Source organism: Xiphias gladius, chromosome 3 (genome assembly GCF_016859285.1).
Source record: "Xiphias gladius isolate SHS-SW01 ecotype Sanya breed wild chromosome 3, ASM1685928v1, whole genome shotgun sequence".
Classification (NCBI taxonomy): Eukaryota; Metazoa; Chordata; class Actinopteri; order Istiophoriformes; family Xiphiidae; genus Xiphias; species Xiphias gladius.
The window spans coordinates 20,713,932-20,733,192 of NC_053402.1; the positions used below are offsets into that span (position 1 = coordinate 20,713,932).

At 44.3% G+C, this 19,261-nt stretch overlaps 1 protein-coding gene across 1 annotated transcript; it reads left to right on the forward strand.

The window, feature by feature from the left end:
* The first annotated feature begins 2,163 nt into the window (after positions 1-2,163).
* mpp3a (membrane palmitoylated protein 3a) lies at positions 2,164-18,546 on the forward strand. Its single transcript, XM_040155523.1, has 19 exons — positions 2,164-2,275; positions 4,892-4,955; positions 5,072-5,190; positions 6,391-6,468; positions 6,779-6,859; positions 7,273-7,410; positions 7,550-7,631; positions 9,202-9,287; positions 10,506-10,580; positions 10,894-11,090; positions 11,944-12,008; positions 12,932-12,952; positions 13,930-13,971; positions 16,099-16,254; positions 16,448-16,528; positions 16,638-16,731; positions 16,815-16,923; positions 17,157-17,285; positions 18,367-18,546. Exons 2-19 carry the CDS (start codon positions 4,919-4,921, stop codon positions 18,544-18,546), a joined length of 1,770 nt encoding a protein of 589 aa, XP_040011457.1. The 5' UTR covers positions 2,164-2,275; positions 4,892-4,918.
* Positions 18,547-19,261: the final 715 nt, after the last annotated feature.

Below are 19,261 nucleotides of genomic sequence, written 5' to 3' on the forward strand. Positions count from 1 at the left end.
ACTGTTTGCGGTGTACCCACGGATGAACAGACAACTGCCACTCATAAAAAAACTGCTTATTTTTGATGGACAGTGGAGATAGGTATCCTCGGAAAAAGTGTACCTCCCACTGATGATCCAAAATATGTATCTTATCTGTTCAGATTTTTAAGCTGTTAAATCATTAGTGGCCGCAAACTGTGATCTCATACATTAAATGAAGAAGGAAAGTGGATATTAAAATAAAAAAGAGAGACATTAAATGAGAAGTCCAAAACTGTAATAACCTTGTACCTCTGTACTGCCCTCCGTAGTGAAGCCCAGTCCATTCACACCATGTCTTTAATGTAAATCGACTCTTTGTACATTACAGAGGGCGACATACGATTTTATTTTGCACAATAATTCTCCTTGTCTACTGTAAGTTTTACCAGTCAAAAGGTGGTGGGAGGAAATGAAAGGGAATTTTTAAAGGGTTTCTTCGCTGAAGGTGGTTGTTGGTGAAGGGAAAAAAGAAATCATCAATGAAAAGTCAATATTGATCTTGAGTAGAGAACGAAACCGTTTCCAGAGACACTATATTGATGATGTTTTTGATTGTTTTCGTTTCCCTCTTTCTGACTTAAATACAGTGAGATTATATGGAGGAAAATCCCATCTGACACACTTGAGATTAAAAAGCCTGTCTCTTTTGTGTTAATCCGCCTGATTCTCCTGACAGAACAAAAAAAAAAAAAAAAAAAAAAGTACTGCCTCCCTCCTCCTGATCGAGTTTTTCATCTTCTCCTCATCAGTCTCTTTCCTTCAGTAATATCCTTTCTGTTCATTATTCATGAGGCCGTTGCTGTCACTTTCTGTCTCTCTGCTGAGGTCAATCATATTCTGAGGATATGTTTAAGAAACGTTTTAGGAGGAGGCATTAAAATTGCAGTCTTGCCATAAAGATACATTACGGTGAAATTCAGGCTGACATTTTGTAGGATTCCTTGTCGACAAGCTCACACAGAGACAAAAATAAGGGCTCCGTTTTTAAAAAAAAAAAATTCTCTTTAGTAAGTGTAATAAGTGAAAACCCCTGAAAGAGAATGCAGAATCACGTTGCAAAGACACAAACTGAAACAAGATCAAGATCATTGATCATACCTGACAAATCTGCAGCGTGGTGTCAAAATAAAGCGAGCTTTGGCATTTTTGCATTAGTAAGTAGAGATGCGAAGGTGCAGGATGCTGTTTCTCAGGCAGAACTAGTTATATTTCATCGTAAAACCTGCATGAGGGTGGAGGACAATCTGATTTTTAAGTGGAGGATTCAGACAGCCGCAGTTCGTTCACTGTGCTTCCCCTCTGCCCTCATTCAGGAACTCCTCACTTGCTGCTGAGCATATCAAGGTTGATGTTTTTTTATGTTCAAGATCAGATTCAATGTCACTTTAAAACAGTTTGTGGGAATTTGGTCATAAACCAAAGCCCTGGACAACCTGAAATTTTGACCCGACGATGGTGCTAGATGAGAATTCAGGGGATCCCCCAAATGACTACAATTCATCCTGAAGGGAACATGAATGTCTGTACCAAAATTTCATGGAATTTATGAGACACTTCACTCCAAACACCAAAAGAGTCGACCTCATGGTGGCGCTAGAGGAAAAGTCAGGAGCTCACCCAAGTCAACAGGACTCATCCTCTGGGGACCATGATTGTCTGAACATAATTTCATGGCAATAAATTCAGTAGTTGTCATGATTTTTCAGTCTGGACTAAGTTGCATCACAATGATGCCTCACTGCTAATTGTGGATAAAAAAACAAGAAGCTCAATAGCAATTTTTTCATGATTACAATAACATTTAGAATTATTTATATAGGTTTGTTTTGTTTTTTTCAAAAGCTCATGCAGCCATGTATGCAGGACCTCCTGCCTTTCTACCCCTCAGCCGGGAAAGTTCCCACCCCAGTTACTTTAACTCATCTTTGTGGACTGGGTGTGATAACGTGCCACTATGTGCATTCACCTCGTCTTTCTCTCCGTCATCTCCGTCATCTTCCCCTGCGTGGTCTGTCTGCATTTTCTTATCCCAGGCCTGCTATTCCTCACCTGTCCCCTAGCGGCCTCCACACCCCGTGACCCAATCACCTGCCTGCACAGCTGCTTCACATTAGTCATATGCCCCAAAGTGTGTGTTAACTTCGCAGCCTTGCTCCTGTTATGATGACCCTCTGCCTGTTTGTTGACATCTGCCTGCCTGCATTAGCTCTTTAGTCTTGTACCTGCTCTTACTGCCTTCACGTCGATGACTGTGAGCCTTCCTTTTGACCAAAAACTGCTTTCACCCCGTTGCTCCTGTTTCTCCAGTCTTCACTTTAGTCCCTAGCTCGTAGCATTGGAAACTGGCTAACATGCTATGCTAACAGTTCATAGGTCAGTTCAGTGTTGCTTCAGTTCTCATTTGTCTCCTTCAGAGGCTGCTGGTGTGTTGATTTGACGTGTTCCTGCACAGTCATTGCTACCCCCCCCTCCACCAAAAAACAGCTCAAATATTAGGAGAAAACACTACAACCTGCTTTGTGCTCAGGATTTCTGCTGAAGAATGAGTTCAAATAGTATTTAATATAAACTTTACAGTCTCTGAGCAAGGTAGCAATACGCCAGATGAGTTGCATCATCATGGCAGGCCTCTCTCTTAGGGTTGACACAGTAAAACAGTCCTGTGCTAAATATATCCCTTTATAAAGCTTGTTTATTTTACACATACAGTGGAAAGTTAAGCAATTGGGTCTCGGCCCCTTTTCCAAACAGTCTGAGTACAGTATCTGTCAATATTTCACTAGATTAAATAGGCAGGTGGTGGATGTTTGTATAATGCAATACTTAGATTTTTGAAGAATGATCGTAAACCAGCCCATATTTACCCACTTGTCTATTCCATATTGCCTGACAAGGTCAAAATAAGCCCTGCAGATAGGGAAATCAAACAGTCTGACACCCATGTCTACAACATTACAGTAAATCATTTCTGGCAGAGGCAAAGAGATAATGCTTTAATATAACTTACGTGAAAATGCTAATACTCTTAATTGCAGTTTTGTCGTATTGTTTTGGCTTTTGCCGGACTTTTCGGGTGCTTTGTCATCAGACCATAGTGTTACATGATGGAGTCTGTGGTTTATGTTATTGGCTCCTGTTTCCAGTGGGAGGAAGTATGGAGAATATGGAGTGGAGTGACAGGGATATTGATCGGTAGGCGGCTGTGATAATCCAGCGGCCTGTGCAGTTCTCCTGGTGACTCTATCTTTGAGTCGCTGGCAGATCTGTCAGTGTATATGAATATATACACTCAGTGGCCACTTCATTAGGTACGCCTGTGGAATCTAATGTAATCCAATACGACAGTTCTGCCATAAATTCTACTGCAACAAAGATAACAATGTTCAGTTTTGATTGACACTGTCATAGGGGTGTTAATTTACCTGCATGTTTATTATTGAGGTTTCATTTTGTAGTTGTCTTGAAGTGAACTGCATTATATTGAGAAGTGTCTCTAATGTTTTGCTCACTTTTATACAAACATGAGGGGGGAAGAATATATATGGAGTCCAGTTCAACACCACTGCAAACTACCCCCTCATTGATTGAATTCACTTTGTAGACAGTTTTAATGAAAACTGACTGTTCTACACTTTGTGAAGGTAAAATTTATGGCTGTGCTGTTTTGCTGGATTGCGTTAGAGTTTACAGGTGTACCTAATAAAGTGGGCAGGGTGTGTATATACTGACAAAAAAAAAATGCTTTAAAATGTCATTCAACCAAATTATGGAGGCTGGAATAATATTTTCTTGAATTATTTTTTTAAGAAAACAAGGGTTTTTCACACATTCTAATACAAATCAACTTGTTTAAAAATATTTTACCAACTAAATTGCATTTTATTGATACTAGTGCACTTAACTACCTGTGTTTCAAAATACTGACACTGATTTTACAGATATTACCTGAAAGGTAAAAGAAAAACATCGCCTTGCATTGGGACTGGATGAGAAAAGGAAAAAAATTATCTCTCACTATCGGCTGATTTTTATTTTTTTATTTTTCAAATTAGAAGTAAGCCTTAAATGTTCATTTTGCTGACTTTGCTACTTATTATTCCTCGTATGACCTAAATGTACAAGAGTCTTTGCCCCTGGAGTCATCATTCCCTTCCAGCGTAAAGAAGTGCACGTTTCACATGTGGTTTAATTATTAGGTAGAGCAGAGAGAGCAGATTAACAACGCAACACAACAGACGCAGTGTATCCTACAGAGTTACACGTGAGGTTCATACGGTGTATTCTGCAGATTCATGAGCAGTTTTATGGAAGGCCGCCTCTCTGTCCTATCAGTGTTCCTGAGCAGCTTTTCTGTCACTTAAAGGTATGACTCGGGGCTTTAGTTATTTCACACAGGTTTGTGCCAGAGTAGCCCACCGGCCTGCTCTCTCGGACACCAGCACAAGGCTGGCGGGGGCCTGCCGAGAGTCGGTGTGATTGATAGTACCAACAGTGACTGTTCATCTTACCCGACCGGCTCTATAATGGAAGCAGACTTACTCATACACACCTACACATTCAAAGATGAGGTATGTGCCCTGCAAAATGGAAAAATGCAGCCTGAATTTATTGCAGGGAAGCGTACAAGGAGATGATACACGGCTGTGATGACCGCACATGGGTCTCTAGATGCCTTTACATCAGCTCTACATGCTAACACAAATACACACCATTACCTTTTTTTTTTTTTTTTTTTTTTTTGGCTGTTTTATAGAAGAGGCAAACATTTAAAAAAAAAAAATCCTCTAAGAAACAGTAAGTGTCAGTAAATGTCTGTGAAAGTGTGGGGAAGTGTTGATTATAATTTCTCTCTTTCTGCCCACTCCAGGTTTCCCCCTCCTCACCTCACTGACCCATGAAAGAAGCCATGCCGGTGCTCACAGCAGGAGCGGGTGAGACGAGTTGGCGCCGATGCTCCACACATACTGTCCATGCTGCTGGAAGCTAGCTGTGCTCCATCTGTTTGCGTTAATATACATGACGGTTTTCTTATCCCCCCCTCTCGTAGGGCTACATGAAACGTTGGCCCTGCTGACCTCTCAGCTGCGGCCCGATGCCAACCACAAAGAGGACATGATGTTCCTCAAAGATGTCTTCAGTGAGAGGAGCCTGGGATACCTCATGAAGGTGAGGAGGTCTTCTTATTGCTACTCTGTGTCTGATTCCATGAGTAACCATTAATATTTACATGTAAATGTAATTTGCAATGTTGCACCGTTACATTTTTGGACGCGATTTTGGAACTTGTGGGCAACAAAGTTTCCTTGAAAAAGGAAGTTCAGACTTGATTGTCCTTCAGAGTTTTACAACGTACATCCTTTTTTATAATCTGGCCTGTTCCTGTTCGTATGGGAGTTTTCTGATCTGTTGCACCTGTTGGCAGGACGTCATTTGTCGCTGCCATAAAGAACTGTTGCAAAAAATTATTCGCTTTTTTGATTTGCTGTTTTCTGAACCGCCAACTCTATCATTAAGGTTTGGTAATATTTAGGCAGGTAAACCTACTATTGTTGGGGAAAGAGCAAGAGTGTCGGTATGAAATGGAATGCAAACAGCAGTCTCCTGTGTCAAAGCGTGGTACTTTGCTGACCCAACCATCCACCTGACGTCTCCCCTAAGAGTTTGTGTGGCATGTCTCAACCTCATGCCTTTTCAGCCTTTGCCTCTTGGAGACGACAGTCATTATTTTCACGAACACAAGAGGTTGATTGCCAGGAAATTTAAAAAAAAAAAAAAAAAAAAAAAAAAAAAGCCATTTTAGGTATTGCAGTGTAATTTTTCTGATCTCCGTAATTGATAATGCAGTTAAATAAGTTGTAGAAATTAAAAAACTATCAAAACAATCTCGCTGCTGGGTTTATTTTAACGAGGACTGTACCGTACACAAGTGAGCAAAATGTATTGATCCACTGTGCAGCGGATGACAAGTGTTGTACATTTCCTTTTGACCCATACGGAAATATTAAATCAAGTCCCTAGTACTTCAAGATATTTTGAAGAATTTTCCCTAGGCGGGAATGGTTTTTGGTTTTTGGTCCTTTTTTTCTGGGTTTTTGTTTAAAAAATACTTAAATGTTTTTTAAATTGTCGGACATTAACCCCAAAGGCCAAGAAACATGTGATAGTTTGTGGACAAAGAGATGTAAGTGAAGGACTTTTGGATTGTTGATAATTTATAGTGAATGACTTTGGTGATCCAATGATAAGTGTCTAGACTTAAAATGGATATGTACAATATTCTTTGCTTGATCTTTAGCATTTTCCAAAATGGCGCATTCCTTTAGAAAAAGGAACAAAATAAATAAACTAAATTTGTTTTTGTCACAGATCCACGAGAAGCTGAGACAGTACGAGAGACAGAGTCCAACACCTGTCCTACACAGCGCCTCTTCTCTGGCAGAGGATGTAAGTTCATCACACACACACACCCTAAATCGTGGTGGCCCCAACAGTCGGTCGCAACGTTTCAGCTCCAACAGAGAAGCGGTGAAGGTATCAAAAGTGAATTTTATTGTCCTCGAAGTGCCGAATTATCGCGCGGGGAAACTGCTTACGTTAGCTGCTCGCTACTTCTCTTCCCATGCGTGCATGTCGGTGTATCTGTCTGCATTTATTCTACAGCAAACTGCAAAAAACATGCGTTTACCGGTACACACATGCACGGGGTTCCCATCAGGTCAGGGCTGGCGGTTCATGTGCGCGTTGTGATTGGCAGGTGGCAGAGGAGCTGCAGAGTGGGCCGATGAGCACCGAGGAGAAGGAGCTGCTCCACCTGCTGACGTCGCCACATCTCAAGGTAAACACACTTTGAACAGCTTCATGGCCATCGGTCCTAGAATATGAAAAACGGTAGATTATTTATTTTAATACGGAAACATATGGCGAACTAAACCTATTTTAAAAAAAGGTCAATCAAAAACTAAAGTGAAATTTGATCCTAAATGGAAGCTTTTAGTTACCACCGATCCAAAGGACATTTTTGCTCAGAAATATGAACATGAAGAACTCTTGTTTCATTGTATCACACTAGTGTTCATCCATGTGGCCATTTTTCCTTAGTCAGAGATTTCATTTGCCCCGACATCGGACCGTATATTCATCTCTGAAGCTGTTTACAGATTCTGGCAGGCATCAGGCTGCTCTTTGTGCTGCCCAGCAGCTGAACGTCAGCACTGTAAACTGGGCACGTCGCTTTTCCTGTCCCATCAGGCCGTTCTCTCGGTGCACGACACTGTGGCTCAGAAGAACTTCGACCCCGTGCTGCCGCCGTTGCCAGATGACTTTGAGGATGAGCTAGAGGAGGAGTCAGTGAAGATTGTCAGGCTGGTGAAGAACAAGGAGCCTCTGGTGAGTTGTGACAGAAAGTCGAGAGTGGAAATGAAAACATAAGAAGTTACAGGAGAACAGGATGGAAGACGAGGGGATTATGGGACCGAGGCCTTTGCTCTTTTCTGTTAATGATCCTATTCATTCGTCTGTGCTCCAGGGAGCCACCATCAGGCGGGACGAAGCCACCGGGGCAGTGATCGTGGCTCGGATCATGAGAGGAGGGGCAGCTGATCGAAGTGGTAAATTGTGCTTAACTTGCTTCTTCTCATTTGTCACTTGTAGTTTTTACAAGCTTTGTCACACCACTGGTCACCCAGGACCTGTGGGTCCCAACCTGGGGACTGGAACACAGACAAGGGGTAGTGAAATGAATCCATGCTCTGGCCTTGGTAGCGCTACTTTAGGTGTGTTTTGGTCTGCACCGGACTCTTATCCTCACAGTCCTCCTGCACAGATTCTATCCGGGAACGCATTTTAGGATCCCAATGCCGCCGCAACAGCTGTTGGCACTGAACAGACTTGTGACTATGGCTCCAAAGTGTTTTCCACACAAAGGCGAGGCATAAAAAAACCTTACATTTCTACCACGTCGTGTCTCTGTAACTTAGGTTCAGTAGCTCTTGGTTGAAGAACAGTAACCTTTTTTATTTTAAGTAGTAGATACGGCCCTGCTCATGCACCCGTTGAGGAGGGATCACAAGTAGATTTAGCTTTTATATTAAGTGGTCACAAGCATTAAAGGTTGGGAACGACTGCTGCTGTGTTAATCTGTTTTACCCCCCAGAAGCTTCAGTATCTTCCAATGCTTAGAAATGATTAGCAATGGTCACGTTTAAAGGGGGCTTTTTGAGACATTTTTGCTGTTGTTTAACAGTTAAAGAAGCAGTAAAGATTCAGGGATGACAAGCAAAAAAACGTTCCCAGCATGGATATGAGCCAGGACACTGCAGTATAGTAGCACAGCCCGGAGGCAAACTGAGCCACCGTGACGCCCCGAGAGGCTCCTGAGTTTTACAGCAGTGTGACGGGTTTTTGAAAATGAGGGAAGCTGTTTCATGGAAAATATGCACATATGAATAGGATAACAAGTCAAAACCTCATAATGAAAGTGAGATCAAAGCCTCAGCATGAGAGAGATGCACTGTAGCAGCAACAGCAACAGAAGACAAATGAGAGGACTGCTGTGGTTGCTGCCGAATCTCAAAGCTCTCCATGAGTCCCCCGAGAATCAATCACACCATATAGACTCAGCAAAGATCCTTTCATGGGCGTTACCATGGAAATGTTAGCCCGATGCCAGGTGTGTGCGTGCATGTGTGTCATTTGGCATTAGAAACATGCGTGCTGGGAAAGTAAACCAATCAGTGTCCGCATTCATAAATCATTAATGTCTACCTCCGTTTACTTGCTGCATCAACTGAAGGGAAAAGCTCCCGTCGGTGCGGAGACAGAAGCTGTAGAGGTTTTTAGAGGCGGCCTCGGGCCTCCGTGTACAGTGTGTCTGATAGATGCATACATTACATGTTCGAACCATAGTCGGCTTGCTATGTGCTTCTCCCTCCGCAGGGAAAAGCGTATTGATCTCACTCCTCTCAGCCTTTGGTTTCATTGTTGTGGCTGCAGTTAAACAGATCACAGCTGAGGATGGAGGCAGCCTGTATCAGTGGATCTGACACCAGCACCGATGTTCGGATACAACCGATCAGCCCCGAAGACCTGGAAAGCTCAGCGAAGCCTCTTTGGTTGTCAGTGATGTCTCTGAGTCTGCCCGCTTAACCTGTGTCTTCATACGGTCTGCCCTCCTCACAGGCTTGGTCCATGTAGGAGATGAACTCAGGGAGGTCAACGGAGTCTCTGTGATCCACAAGAGACCTGATGAGATCAGTCAGCTGCTGGTAAGGAAGACATTGCTACTGTACACTGTGCAGAATTAAAGGCATACAGGTATTAATTGAGTGCATTTAGAGTATTTTTTGTGGACTGGTTACTTGTTGTTATAGTATGAATAGAATAGTTAAATCTTTCATATGTATGCAAGTTGCAAGTATGCATATTTATTTTTGCATAGTTGTATTTATCTACTGTGTAAGTCAATCTACAGGAACTGGATTGAAACAAACTGAATCGGGACTTTCTGAATCTAAATGTGTGTGCGCGAGTCTGTTCCGATAGCCAGCCCTAGCATTAATAAAGGCAGTTCAAAGGTTTTATTTAACATACACAGGAAATATGTACAGTGGCATGAGAAAGTTTGGGTACCCCTGGTCAAAACATCTGTTGCTATGAATAGTTTAGTGAGTAGAAGATGAACTAATCTTCAAAAGGCATAAAGTTAAAGGTGAAACATTTTAAGATTAGTGTATTATTTTTGTTTTGAACAAGTTTAGAATGGAAAAAAAGGGAAAGAAGCTGTGGGCTGTGGCTTGTTCACAGTGTTCGATGGCAAAGGCCTGGTGATGCAAATTTCAAAGCTTTATAAATACTCTGACTCCTCAAACCTTGTCCCAACAATCAGCAGCCATGGGCTCCCCTAAGCAGCGGCCTCGTTCGCTGAAAATGAAAATAAATTGATGCCCACAAAGCAGGAGAAGGCTGTAAGAAGATAGCAGAGTGTTTTCAGGCAGCCGTTTCCTCAGTTCATGATGTAATTAAAAAATGGCCGTTAACAGGAACGGTGGAGGTCAAGTTGAGGTCTGGACGACTAAGAAAACTTTCTGAGAGAACCTTTTCTGAAAGTTTTTGGAGAGAACAGGGCCGTTGTTTTTAAATATGCATTACATCAGCATGTAGAAACATGTTACCAGCTTCACAGCTATGACCAAAAATATTCTGAAAAGCATTAATTTTTAAAATTTTTTTTCACAACCTACAACAAGGCCGAAAGTAAAATAAGAAAATATCATTTTCTCAAGGATGATGATGGTAGTGAATCCTCACCTCCCGCGCGTTATCCATCCTTTTTTACGTTTAAGTCTTCAATGGTACTTCATTCAAAATAAAGTCCACCTAAAATCCAGCTCAGAGTGTCTTTAAGCCAAGTATTTCCAGTGTGTGTGGTTAATTTGAGGCTGCAGTCAGACAACCCCCGCCCCCCTTGTCTATTTGTGCTCTAGTCCCAGTCCCAGGGCTCCATCACTCTAAAGATAATCCCTGCCATTAAGGAAGAGGACCGACTGAAGGAGAGCAAGGTGAGATGAAGCAGGAGTGAATGTGCATGCTCTTTGTATTTACACTCAGTATTCTGAGTTTGAAGGGAAAAGAAATAGACCAGAGCTGAGTTGTGGCCTGTTTTTTTCTCCTGCCTTTGGTCTGTTATACCAGATTTTTTTTTTTTTTTTGATGTAAGCAGCTGATTAAAAATAGTAGTTTATTTTCTGATCATTACTAAGTTTCATGCAAACAAGACAGAAACAGCTTCCTCCCTGTTTATTTGAAATCATATCTAGGCAGGGTGCTTTTTCTTTCCCAAAACTCTCCCAAAGCCTATGCGTTTGCGTCCAGGTGTACATGAGGGCCTTGTTTGACTACATCCCGTTGGAGGACAGGGCCACGCCCTGCCAAGAGGCGGGACTTCCCTTCAAACGGGGAGACATCCTGCAGGTCGTGACCCAAGACGACCCCACGTGGTGGCAGGCCAAACGTGTGGGAGACAGCAACCTGCGCGCCGGACTCATCCCCTCCAAGCAGTTCCAGGAGAGGTCAGGTCAAACCACGCATCTGTACACTTCAGATGAACTCCCTGTGGTGTAAACTAATCAGAACCAGGACTGAACGATTCACCCACACGCCGCAGATATTTATTTTATCCAGCCGTTTGTAATCTTTTAAATCCACATTCATGTGTTCCACTTTGAGGGGTCAACTATGATTAGATAGAGCGTCAAACCAGTGTAGAGGAAAAAAGAAAAAAATCGACACACAGCCTTGACTAGGCGCACGCTGATACTGAAAGTGTCATAATCCGTTAGTAAGATGATCTCAGCAGGCTGGGAGAACCCTGCCAAACACTGCAGCAACCGTTGGATTAACAACCGCAGTTTGAACACAGGTCAAAGGAGTAACTGAGCTCTGCGAAGCCTAAATGGAGTGTTATGTAGGTGAAATTAATGTTTGCCATGAAACAACACAGATCTGCTGATACCGTGGGTTCCTGCTGCACCCTGAGCTCTGGGTTAAAACAGGGATGACTGAGAAAAAATATCTTTAAATGCATCAGCGCGACTTAACACAATTGTTATTGTCGTGGGTGAATTTCCTGAATGGGCCCATTGCACAGAGGTTAGGAGAGACACACACAACTACAAAAACAACCACAAATACACAAAGCAAACCACAGCGACACAGTGTTCACACGTCTGTGCTCAGCGGCTCAATGTCTTCTAATCCACCCATGTGTGCTGTATGTTCCTCTGCCTTTCATGTTTAAATCTTTCAGTCCACCTGTCTGACAATTCCTCCTTACCTTTTCGCTCACTGTGTATATTCTGTCCTGATGATTCTCTACCTGCCCCCGTCCTCTCTGGCTCTTTGCTCGGCTGCACGTTCCTCCAGGCGACTGGCCTACAGGATGAAAATGGGCACGCTCCCGAATCCAAAATCCCCTAAAAAGCCTGTCTGTAAGTCTCTGCTTCCAGGATTCCACTGCATCTTCAGCATCATTTCATAATTACAGTTTACTGCAGCATCTCCTACTATCACCTCTCGATTATCTACTAATGTACTCAGTCACTGTCATTATGGGACAATAATGTCTCCAGTGGATAAATGCGGCAATGTATTCATTGACATTTATTGACCTTTTTGGCGGGTAATTGGCATTCTCGGAGGCATTAGTATTCATTGTCTGTCCTCTCCATACTGCTGTGTAGACATGTTAAATGTTAAAAGGGATGAGAGAGAGAGATGGAGTGGCACAGAGACGGAGGGAGGGATCACAAATATGAATTAATCTCTTTCATGTTTGGTCCATCTGATCGGCGAGCGGGCCGTGAGTTAAACTTGAGTAGATCCAGACAGCGTTACAACAGGCGCTGGCTGAGGGGACAAAGCCCGAACAATACGTTGCGCTTTTCACTTTCTCACTTGATACCGTTTAGGTGGTGTGTAAACAGCCAGGTGAGCGGTAATGTGAGCGGTGGCTCTTCGTGGCACATAAGCTGCAGGCGATCCGATTAGGCCTGAGCCACGGGGAGACAACAAGAGCTTAGCAATATGGCAGCTAGCCCTGCTACGCCACGCAGCAGCAAGCCTGCGGGGACTCTTCTGTCTCGGCCTCCCTCCACGCTCCTTCAGCTCTCTGATTAATTCCCCTAAATCCCAGCGGGGGCCTTTTTAGATGTGGGTCTCCCCCTGTCTCCTCAGTGACGTCATTCTGACAACTGCGGGCGGCGTCTCTATACTTAGAATTTGAAATCCTCATGCCTTGCTATCGGAAAATTTCCAAATCTCTTATCTGTCATTTACACAAAGTGAAATGTCCTTTTCCCAGTCTGGCAATAATGTTTCACACTTTGTTCTTCCTCGTTGCATACTATGTCAGCTGACCAAGGATGTGATAAAGGTGGGTACATGTGCAGCCACAGACATGATTCATCCAGAATACACAGACAAAGAAACATCCACGCACAAAATACATAGTATACAAATGTTCATGGATGCCTCTGTGTGTGTGTGTGTGTGCGCGTGCTAGTGGGGTGTGTGCATTTGGGATTTCTACTGCTTCCAGATTAATTCCTCCCCGCCTGCTGTTAGTGTACCAGACCAGAATAGAGATTCTTTGCGTTGCTTGTTTTTTTCTCTGTGTGTGTGTGTGTGTGTGTGTGTGTGTGTGTGTGTGTGTGTGTGTGTGTGTGTGTGTGTGTGTGTGTGTGTGTGTGTGTGTGTGTGTTGTACCTGGTGATGTGCAGGCAGAACAGCATCCCCGGAGACATAAGTCCAACCAAGCAGAGGCTGTAGAGATAACAATAGCTCATTTTTGTTCCGCGTCATCCTCAGTCCCCATTATCCTTTGTTCTGTATTTTGTCCTCATCTTCCACTGAATGATTTTTTAATTCTGTTTCTGTGCTGTAAGAGATTTTTTTCTTTTTTTTTTTTCCATTTCTGTTTTCTAAAATCAGTACATACCATCACATTCTTCTTTTTGTTTTGGAATGATGGATTTGTAGGTTTTCTTTATGTGACGCAGTTTCTGTCTCAGCTGTGCAACAATGGGGAGGCCAGGCTTGTTTACATGTGTGTTGGTCACAGAGACTTGGGTCACAGCTGGCTCCTTTCCAGATGAAGGAGAGCCATCTCTCCTCTCCTCTCCTCATCAAGCCTGTGTCAGTGGCTGTTGCCTCCAACAGCATTCCTTCATTATCTCTTGGCTGCCTCCCGCTGTCCGCCTGCCTGCTGCCTGTCGGCCCCGCCTGCCCCTTTCAAGCGCCCACAGCCCGCCTGCCCCGCTTTTGAACTCCCACCTCCCACCTACTCCTCAACTCTTCCAGATCTCTTACCCTGTGCTTACCCCCCTCTTTTCCCTGCTTGCCTCCCTACAGAGGACTGTGACTGTGAGGGCTATTTCAATGGACAGTACATAGGTGAGAGCGTGAACATCTTTCTCCACCTCCTTCTCCCTATCTGCTCTTTGCCTGTTGCGGCCTGGCTGTGTGCTGGTTCCCTGGTTGCTTTGGGCTCGGGGTCAAACTGATTGCTTGTAGGGCTGACCCGTCCGGGGGCCGGGGTTGAGGGATAAGAGGAAGGGTGGAGGTTTCCAAGGGTAAAGAGAAGGAATCACAATCCAGGGAGGGAAAGGAGGAGGGAAATCAGGGAGCTGATAATGATTCACAGTTTCCTTTTGCAGATGTAGGAAAAACAAACCTGTTACAGTGTTTGTACAAAACATGAAGGAAAATTAAGTAGAAAAAACGGTAGGAAGTATCGTCTCTCACTTCTGCAGGTGCCAGTGACAGATCTGCCTCTTCAGAGACTCCACTGCAACATGAGAGTTAACAGAGAGATCAGGGATGTCAGATATTACAGTACAGGAGCAAAACATCTTAGACTGTTAAATATAAAGTAATGAGGATGAAATGATTAGTACATAATCTGTGCTGGTTATTATAGAATTTGTGCCGCTAATTGTTTTTTATCGCAAGATTCATGCAAAAACATGAAGCATAACATTCAAGAACAATGTTTTCCAATAAGTAACACATGAATATTCAGCGAGGTTGAAATGGAGCTGGTCTTTTCGAGAGAATTCCTAGTGTACTATTCCTAATTTGGTACCAAATTAGTTGTTTCCATGGACATTACTAAATGTTTCTGCAATAACAGTAAAGTATTGGTACTTCTTGCATTTAAATAGGTAGCCAGGCATTTTATGTTGCAATAACAGGCTTGGCTGAATTCAAATCGGGGTGGAGGGAATACATTAGTCCCCTTTATCCTCAACCCCTCTCCAGCCTCCCACTGACCTCCCCTCCCACACCCTTCTTCAGCCCAACCTGACCCCCATTTGCTCCCCCACATCCTGCGAGCTGCTGGAATGACGACGAGTACACGGAGCGATCTAAACACAGCTGAAAGCTTAACAGCACCTCCTCTCTATTAACAAAAAACACCTTTTTTATTTTTTATTTTTAAAACACAGTATTTGTCCTTCCTATCTTGCTTGGAGCTGTAGACCCCTCCCCTTCCCATTCACACAACCCACCTCCTCCACCCAGCAGTGTTTGGATCCTCCTAAACCTCCCTCCCTCCCTCCCACCCTGCATCTAACTAACTGCCCCCGCTGCTGTGGCAAGTGCACTGCTTCCCCCTTTCCCCAACCAACCCCCCCCCCCAATGAGGGCCCTGCTGCGTTGGACGCATTGCACACTCAACCAGGCACGTTTGCTGCTCGTTCACCCTGTGTGGAGGTGTTAGGCTGGGTTGTGTGATGCTCTAACGCCAGTTATAGTCTCTCCTAAGTGTAAAGCAGTGGCGCCCTCCTGTGGCCAGGTGTTTTCCTGGGAATTTTATTCAGGTACAGTGCCCAGCTCATTCCTGCAGGTACACACCACTAACAGGGGGGATACAGACAGTCCTGGTCATGGGAGACCCTCGTTTGCAGTCGCTCTCTGCCATTGACGTGGCGTTTCCCAGGGCCAGGCTGTGCTGTCTGTCCTGCCTCAGCACTGTAGCCTCTTTCAAAGCAGCATGCCTTGTCTGGAACATAATGTTGGAAAAATGATGTCTATCTTGGGTCATTGAAATCGGTTTTGAAATGCTGAAGGAGCTGTTATAACTTTAAAAAGTAATATGAAGAATATTTGGCCTAAAAGGCTTTAAATGTATTTACTGTCAGCTGCATGTGATCCAATTTTTAGTTGAAGCATGACGTCTAATTGGCTCCATGTTCAGCTAATATCTCACACTGTCAAGTATCTACACTTCGAATAAGAGTGAGCTATTTTCAGCCCCGTGCGCTGTTTACAAAGGTTTTGTTAATGCATGATTGTCACTGGGTTGGTCTTGACTTTATTCAAAACATTGTTTGCTCACTGCACTTACCTGATAACTTTTTGAAATGCAAAACCATGTCACATCTGCATCATGGAAGTGAAACAGTTTACTCATGTGTTACATAATCTTATGTAGAGTAATTTTATGGCTCACGGCGTCTGACCCAAGACCTTTGTTTTCCGTTCCTCCCTTCCCTCCTTTTTCTGGCCCTGCTGTAGCTGGTTTACGGAGGAGTTTCCGGCTGAGTCGCAAGGACAGGCAAGGATCGTCAGGAGAGGGCTCTGATCCTGGAGACCCCGAGTTCCTGACTTATGAGGAGGTGACCCGCTACCAGCAAAGGTCCAATGAGAGGCCTCGCCTGGTGGTTCTGATTGGTAAGACTTGAGCCGCTGAAAAGGCACAAATGTTCCCCTGACATGATAGCGACATCTAGTGGATTAAAGCACGTGTTACAACATACCGATGACCCACTACCAACGACTTTATCAACATGACGATGTGAAATGAACAATCTTTTCTTTTTTTCTTTCTCTCTCTCTCCTGTAAATGCGCGACCGGCCTCCAAAGGTTCTCTCGGAGCACGAATCAATGAACTCAAACAGCGGGTGATCGCTGAAAACCCTCATCGTTATGCAGTAGCTGTGCCCCGTGAGACGCTCTTGCCTGCATTTACGCACACTGTACCCATCAATTGACCGACATTATTGTAGGCTGTGTAATCGGAAACGCCTACATTCCCCTCCTTATGTTCCCACAGATACCACCAGGCCCAGGAAACCTCATGAGAAGGAAGGGGTGGAGTACCACTTTGTCACCAAACAGCAGTTTGATGCAGATGCTTTGAACAACAAGTATGTTTACATCTAAACATGTCGATTCTGTGGAAACGTCTGATTCGTTTCCTGCTGAAGTTACGTTGGCCGCTTCTCCTCAGGTTCATAGAGCACGGGGAATACAAGGAGAACCAGTACGGCACCAGTATAGAGGCTATCCGCTCTGTACAGGCCAAGAACAAGATGTGTGTAGTGGACGTGCAGCCTGAGGTAGGACTCATGTCACACCCACCGAGCCCACTCTGCTTAATACACGTCCAAATGCGTCACAGTCCACAATCATAACATGTCATGAGTTACAGATCCTGCTGGTGGTCACATCAGATCTGCTCGTTACGTGGCGAGTCCAATGTGTCACTGTTGGCTTTGTCCCCCCCCGTTTTGGTTGTCTGACCCCTGTTTCGCCCTTTGCTCTATTGCACGCACATGCGTCACCACTCCAGGCCCTGAAGAGGCTGCGGACGGCAGAGTTCAAGCCCTATGTCATATTCGTCAAGCCTCGTGTTCCCGAGAGCAGACGGCGCCGCAGTGCCGCCACCTCGCCGGGAGGGGGGGAGCACGGCCGCGTTACAGTGAGTCCTGTTTTCTCTTATCAGTAATAGCTGTGTCCCAGCTCGAGGCTTTTCTGAATGTGGCTTAGAAGGCCTCTTTTGCAGCTCTCAAGTTTTCCACAATCCATTGTGGACCAGTAAATACTGTAGACTGCCGGACACTAATGGAGCAGTCAGGCGATTCTTTTCACCTCGTAAAGGAAATATGCACCCGCTTCGTAATGACCCAGGCATTTGTGTTCAGATGGCCATTAGTCAGTGGTAAACACACTCAGCTGGCAGATTATTAGGTAAAGAAGGCTAAAACTAATGCAGTCTAACGCAACAGTCAATAAATCCTCCCTTCATGAAGGTTATAATGAGCAGTTTTTGTTGAAATTGTTTTAGAGAGCTGTTGATTCAACTGTGTGTGGTCATGGTTCGAAGGGTGTCGTGTGTGTGTGTGTGGTGCTGTTTAACGGTACTGCATTATACAGAGAGGTGTTTCTGTTATTCAGCGTTCCTTCTTTGAAATAAAAAGGGTGGACAAAATAAAAAAAACACCCGCTCATAACGCTATACAGTTCAACAAAAACTGAACAGTGTAACCTTCATGACAGTCTGACTTATTGGAGGACTGTTGTATTACACTGCATCAGCTTTAGCTGGGTTTAGCTAATGAACTGTTTATTACATGAACTGAACCAACTGAAAAAAGTGTAAATATTGGAAGTCGGTTTTCAACCTGGATAAGTTGAAAACCAGAACAGATACCGAAATATTTGACAGTAAAACCAGGACGTGTGAGACCAGCTGGTCGTTTAGCTAAACATGTTTTTTATAATTTCACGAGGAAAAGCCAAAAGCAACATTATAGTTGTGGTGTTTGTGGAGCTCGAACAGATTCAGCCTATAGGTTGTCCAAATGTGAGCCCTAAGGAGGACCTGAAAATTTCATGGGCCACATTGCTGAGAGGCTGGATCACTTAAAGGGCCCTGCAGGGCCCCGCCGGTTGTGTCTTCAGATCCTCCGGAGAACTCAGCTTGATGGGATTCATCCCCCAGACGATCCAGCCTCTGTGTGTCTGTATATAAATCCTTTCATTTTATTTATTCTCAACAGGACGAGGACCTGCAGGAGATGCGTCAGTCTGCCATTCAGATCGATCAGCAGTACGGACACTTGGTGGACCGGGTCCTGATCAAGGAGGACTCGGCCAGTGCCTGTGCAGAACTGCGAGGTATTTTGGAAAGGCTGGAGCGAGAATCCTTCTGGGTGCCTGTCAGCTGGGTGCGGACCTAAACCTACCCTCCCCCCAACCCCTCACTCCCTTTGCATCTTCCAGATGAACTTTGCAGCCCACCCACCCTAATCCTGCACCAGTCCTCTCATAATGAACCAACCCACCCCACAGACCTGCTGGCCAGCGTGGGAGTCTGCCGGACTCCCTCTGTCTGACTGACGCAGGGCTGGTCAGACAGCCATAAACCGAGGCACCAAAGGGACCGGATGATGTCAGAGGAAGACCTCATCGTCTGGGGGGGTTGCCGCAGAATGACAGCTCCCCTTACTGTCCAAAAATCCCAGTCTCACCGTCACCTCCTCAAAGGATTGCTACTCTCTCATGTCATATTTATTTATTGACTTCGAAGACAGGGAAACAGAAGAAAGTCTGTGGTTTACGAAGTGTTTTATTCCTCACACCGTCACACTCTCTGGCTGCATCGTTCAGTAGAGTGCCAGGTTTGGGATCCGACTCACAGGATTGCTCAGTCAGTCAGCTTTTATCGTGACTCCTGTTGGAGTAACTTTAGTAGCATGGTTTTTAGTTTTACAGTTTTATTCAACTCAATGCCAACTGCAAAATGCTTCCTTGTTAATTCTTACTGCTCATGCATCCTGTACAGTATAAGAAGCAATCATACATTCAACAGGAATAATTAAGATGTGAATTTAAGGGAATGCCGTTCAAAAGTAATGTGTTTTTTGCTAAACCATAAATATAATTTCCACACAG

What these genes read in the sequence shown, in the direction of transcription:
- mpp3a (XM_040155523.1), top strand. Translation starts at nt 4,919, where the DNA reads ATGAAAGAAGCCATGCCGGTGCTCACAGCAGGAGCGG. An exon ending in TCCAAGCAGTTCCAGGAGAG is followed by an intron (nt 11,091 to 11,943) that starts GTCAGGTCAAAC and finishes ACGTTCCTCCAG; the next exon opens with GCGACTGGCCTACAGGATGA. An exon ending in TAGTGGACGTGCAGCCTGAG is followed by an intron (nt 16,924 to 17,156) that starts GTAGGACTCATG and finishes TCACCACTCCAG; the next exon opens with GCCCTGAAGAGGCTGCGGAC.